Here is a 5,708-nt window from a genome sequence, read left to right as displayed (position 1 = left end):
TATGGTTAGTGGTAGTTGTTCATCACTTCACTTATATTATAGGAACTTTGATGAATAAAAATATAGATTCACTAACAAAATTTCATATTTCTTTTAGAATTTAAATTTGGAGAAAGTGTTTATATCACATGTAACCGTTGTAATGGTTCCTACAAATATGTAAAAGGTACCCTTTACTTTAATTAACAAATGCTCACATTAACAATTCATTTAGTTGACTAGAAACATCATAAAAAATATGAGAAGGAACATGATGCAAAAGCTTTAAATTTGTTTGTTTCCTTGTAAATGGTAACTCAATGATAAAATCAATTTTCGTGTTCAATCTTAAGTAGTTTTTCTTTTCTCTATAGCTCGAAGGGCAGCATAAAAATCTAGAAGTATTTCCAGTAAATAATATGCTAGAACTAGTTAACAATTTTGTATAAACTTCAACATATTACACTACAAAAAAAACTTTTATTATATTGGGCCAAAGGCGGACACTAATCACAAAAAGCCCACGCAAAGATGCAATTAACGTGGGCTTTGCCTTCACACAACTTTGAAGCTAATATCCCCGTCGCAAAAAAAAAAATGTCGGGTGTGTGGCGTCGCAATAAGTTGGCTTGCGTGGGTTTTGCCTACAAGTTGCCAACACAAAAAATTACAAATGTTAACTTAAGCGGGGGCTTAGCCTTGGGAAGAAAGTGAGGGCTTAAGCTTAGCTAGGGGGACAATAAAATTAGCGTGGGCTTAGCCTTGGATAAGGGGACAATAAAATTAAAAATAAAGTTTGGGCTTAGCCTTGGATAGTGGCACAATAAAATTAGAATAAAGCGAGGGTTTGACCTTGGTAAAGTGACAATGAAATTAGAATGGACATAACCTTGGATATGTGGACACATAATTTTTTTTTTGTATGTACTATTTTTGGCAGCTATTGAACTCCACTTTTAAATAAAAGTTTAGATTTTAAATATTAAATATTAATTTTTTTTAATTTTTTTTTTGCAATAGCATTAAAAAGAAAACAAACATCAATAAATTGATAAATTAAAAACTAAAAAACAGCAGCTATTGAACTTCACTTTTAAATAAAAGTTTAGATTTTAAATATTAAATATTAATATTTTTTAATTTGTTTTTTTTTTTTATAAGTTAAAAACTAAAAAACAAAAGAAGATGTTTGTATTATTTGGTGTATGAGATGTTATAAAGGATAATAAGAATTAAGTTTAATTAGTTATAGCATACATTTCACTGTTATCTAAATTCATAATGACTAAAGAAGATTAAAAATACAATGCATAAAATCTAAAATTGATGATCTTTCATATAAGAATTAAAATGTAAAATTTGTTAAACTACAAGGACTACCAAGAAATTTAACCAAATAATGATTTATGTATAATTTTCGTTGTCTTTTTACTGGTAGAAATTTGCAGAAATTAAGGGTTTCAAAATAAGCCCCTTTTAGTATTTTCTTCCAAACAAGCTAATATACATGTACAGTGATATCTTGGTGGCTGCAAAAGAACAATGAACTGAAATTCATAATTAAAGATCTTGAACTAGGAGTAGTTGCCTTGCCACCATCTCTTTCAAGAATATATATTTAAGTAAAAGTCAACTTATTGATATTTGATGCTAGTAAGCAGCTACCACTTCCTACAGCCAAAAGGCTCAACACAGACCATAGTAGTTTCTAAGATGTTGAGAATGATGTTGGGGCTTCATCCAAATACAACTGAAATTATAACATCATAAAGCTCAACCATCAATTGTGAACATTATTGTAAAAAAAAGAGAGATAAATGAAGGAAAAGAGAAGAATTATTAAAAATAGTGCTATAGACTATAGTGCTTAAAAGTAGTTTCTATTAAGAGGGCCTTAAGTAAACATAGCCAGTTGTTATAAGGTGGCCTTAATGCATACATAAAGTACAGAACACACTACAAACATTCCGCTAAATACATTCATTGATGATAAAAAATAAAAGAGTTTCTCAAGAGATTCACACCTAAATGACAAGAACCCAATGTGGTGAATGGTGGAAATCAGATACTGAGGCTGTAATAAATGAAGCTTTGAAATCTGGTTTGGCACCTAATGTCTCTGATGCTCACACAATCAATGGTCATCCAGGACCTGTCCAAGGCTGTGCTTCACAAGGTAAAGTCAGATTACTAAACTCTAGCCTTTTGGTGTGATTAAACCAAGCCAATGTGACTCAAAAATTGAAATTAACAAGTTCTACTCAATACCTAAAGCCAAAGGAAAAAAATGGCAAACTCAAAAGTCACATCTTATTTCTCTTTATTTTTGGTCTTCAAATATTTGTAAGAAGAATGTTTGAAAACAAAAAAGCTTTCTTTGGTGTGCAGAAGGATTTAAGTTCGATGTCAAACCAGGAAACACCTACTTGCTAAGAATCATCAATGTTGCACTCAATGAAGAGCTTTTCTTTAAAATTGCTGGTCATGAACTAACTGTTGTTGAAGTTGATGCAGTCTACACAAAACCATTCAAAACTGATACCATTGTCATAACACCCGGCCAGACCACAAACGTGCTTCTAACAACCAAACATGCAGCTGGAAAATACTTGGTTGCAACCTCTCCTTTCATGGATGCTCCTATTGCAGTAGACAACAAGACTGCCACTGCCACATTACACTATTCAGGCACCCTTAGTTCCAGCCTCACCACCCTCACTTCCATGCCTCCCAAAAATTCCACCATTCTTGCTACCAGTTTCACTGACTCTCTCAGAAGCTTAAACTCTAAAAAGTATCCAGCCAGAGTCCCTTTGAAGATTGACAGAAACTTGCTCTTCACTGTTAGTCTTGGTATCAACCCTTGTGCTACTTGTGTGAATAATAGCAGGGTGGTAGCAGATATCAACAATGTTACCTTTGTGATGCCTAAAATTTCTCTTCTCCAAGCACATTTCTTCAAAATTAAGGGAGTTTTCACAGATGATTTTCCTGGAAATCCTCCTGTATTTTATAACTTCATAGGAACACAACCATCCAATTTAAATATCGTGACTGGAACAAAGCTATATAGACTTACTTACAATTCTACAGTTCAATTAGTCTTGCAAGATACTTAAATGTCCCAACGCTTCTTCTTCCACTACCTTTCAAAACCATTCCACTACCTAAGCATCCACCTAGGTATTAGTGATCCAGAAGACGCTGTTATAGCTACAAGAAGAAAACTTAACTCTAGTTATACTCATTCAAACCTTTCATGGTTATCTAAGGCTATCCAACTTCAAATCACTGCTACTAAAAATCGATAGAATAGTTGTACTTTGAATCACGATGGAGAAAATGAGCAGTGGAAGAAATAAGCAGGGGAGGGCAAGCTTTCACACTTAGTCGGACAGAGCTATTAGGAATATCATCTCTGAATTAGCAAGAGCTGGTGTGACCATGATTCCAGACACACTTAGTCGCACAGATACATGTGGTGTACACTTAGTCGCACAGATACATGAGACTTTGATTGCTACGGTGTTGATATGGTGGTTTTGGAATGCACTCAACTGGATGTGACTGAGACATAAGAGGATAGAGAGGCGTCTCAAGGAACAGGGTATCCAAGGCAATTCCTACTGTCCCTTGGTTGGAGACATTAGAGATATGATTAAAATGATTAAGGAAGCCAAATCTAAACCCATGGCTCCTCACTCTAATGAAAAAAATCAAGATAGAAACGAAGCGAGGAAACTCACAGTAGAACGAGGCACAACTCTGTTGCGGCAGCAAAAACGAGGGTTCGCCAACGCCGAAAGCGTGGCCGCGAGGCTTGTTCCTCCGCAATCCCAATCCGCCACAAAGAGCCTTGAGCCTCCTTCTTTCACTGATAGCAAAACACGAATTAGCTACTGTAGAGGTCGAGATGGATTGAAAACGAAAGGAAATGTGAAACTAACGGTGTTAGGGCACAATCAAGAACACGGTAGGGCACAATGCTTGAATGCTCTCCGTCGCAATGCTTGAATGCTCTCAATCGTCGCAATGCTTGAATGCTCTCCGTCGTCGCAATGCTTGAGAATGCTCTCCGTCGTCACACGATGTTGCTGATGTGAGAATGTTGCTGATGCCTCATGAGGAAAAGTGGAGTGAAGTGAGTAGGAGAGAACTCTTCAGAATTGAAAAATGAAAGAAAAATTAAAATTAATTATTTGTGTGTAATTTGCGAGGGGCTTAACTTTCATATTATTTAAATTTAATTTTAAAATTTTTAGCGTGGGCTTAACCTTCAAATATTTAAATTTTAATTATTTTTATAATTTTAGTAGCTGCCATTTCAGCAACGCAACCATTATTTTTTTTATTTTTTTTTATTTTTTTATAAGTTTACGTGGGAATAACTCACGCTTTCCTCACACCTTATTTAATTTATTTTAATAATAAAGGTTTAGTGAAGGTTTAATGGACACTATTTAGTGTCCACTTATGGCCTTCAATATTTGTTTGCAGCTAAATTAAGATTTTCTTGTAGTGTTAATTTTTAGTAAACTTTATAATTATTTATGTGCTAAATTGTTAAGATTTTATTTTTTAAAATATTTGCTTGAAAATTGTGATTATTATGCAAGGTACATTATGTAGATAGGAAAATGAATATATCACAATTTTCTTAAAAAAAACACTTCCTATGATTGTTTTGCCTTTAACCATCATGAAAAATAATGTATTTTATGACGGTTAAAATATTATCTATCACAAAAAATAATATTTATGATGGTAAAAATAATATTATCATAGAATGTATTATTTTCTATGACAGTTAAAGACAAACCAATCATAGAAAGTGAATTTTCTATGACGTTTCTTTTAGGTATGACATAGAAAGAAGTAACCAAATGAATAAATAAGGTGAGGTTAAGGACACCTTACTAAACAAAGAAAGTTGTAATAATAATAAATAAATAAAATGAGATTAGGGATATCTAAAAAAGAAAACATAATTATAAAGTAATCACAGTAAGAAAATCATTAAATAACAATTAAATTTAGAAACAAAATAATTAGTCACTATATTGACTAAGTTATATATTATTTTAGAGACTAGTCAATATAGTAGTTTAGTCTCTAAAATTAGTTTCTATTTAATGATTTTCTTGTAGTGAATAAATAAAATAATGTTAGAGATATGTTATTAAGGAAAGGTAGTTGTAAGATTAACAATTAATTAATAAAATAAGGTTAGAAGAACCTCACTAAGTAAATATAGATGTTTTTTTTATCAGCAATAAAGAATAAATAAATATGGATCACTTTAGGGGTGATCTAACCCTTATATAGAATACCAGAACAACCAACCAACACAAAACTATCTAAACTACTCGAAAGTCATCCAAACTACACTAAAACAAGTAGCACCAACCCAACGCCAACTAGCCAAACACACCAACAAAGAAAACAAGACTAACAAACCACTTAAATCGTAAGCCCCAACAAAAAACCACCTTACACACCTGCCGAAAAGGACAACTACAAAAAAGGAACAAACCAAACAACCAAACGCTACAATCGACTCAAAGGACAACACCTCACCACCCTAATTCAGAACCAAACAAGCTAAATCGAGTATAAACTTACCAAAGGTTCAAGACACTAATCTGAATAAGAAAAATCAGTAGAGGGAATTTTAGAAAAAATTCAAGACCAAACCTTTAGTTGAGTCAAAGAAAAAATATCTGAATGAT

General features: G+C 33.0%; 1 protein-coding gene across 1 annotated transcript; it reads left to right on the top strand.

Annotated features, from left to right (window-relative positions):
* The first annotated feature begins 2,007 nt into the window (after window positions 1-2,007).
* Window positions 2,008-3,690, top strand: LOC137822168 (laccase-4-like). The gene is made up of 2 exons (XM_068627070.1): window positions 2,008-2,155; window positions 2,368-3,690. Exons 1-2 carry the CDS (start codon window positions 2,008-2,010, stop codon window positions 3,096-3,098), a joined length of 879 nt encoding a protein of 292 aa, XP_068483171.1. The 3' UTR covers window positions 3,099-3,690.
* The last annotated feature ends 2,018 nt before the right edge of the window (window positions 3,691-5,708 follow it).

This window comes from Phaseolus vulgaris, chromosome 9, assembly GCF_000499845.2.
Source record: "Phaseolus vulgaris cultivar G19833 chromosome 9, P. vulgaris v2.0, whole genome shotgun sequence".
NCBI classification, from domain to species: Eukaryota; Viridiplantae; Streptophyta; class Magnoliopsida; order Fabales; family Fabaceae; genus Phaseolus; species Phaseolus vulgaris.
The sequence above is the reverse complement of the archived record's forward strand: the minus strand, read 5'-3'. Positions and strand labels throughout refer to the sequence as shown.

Excerpts from the sequence above, each read along its gene's own strand:
- LOC137822168 (XM_068627070.1), top strand. The coding sequence starts at position 2,008 with ATGACAAGAACCCAATGTGGTGAATGGTGGAAATCAGATACTGAGGCT. Across the intron at positions 2,156-2,367 it reads CCAAGGCTGTGCTTCACAAG|AAGGATTTAAGTTCGATGTC; the intron begins GTAAAGTCAGAT and ends TTTGGTGTGCAG.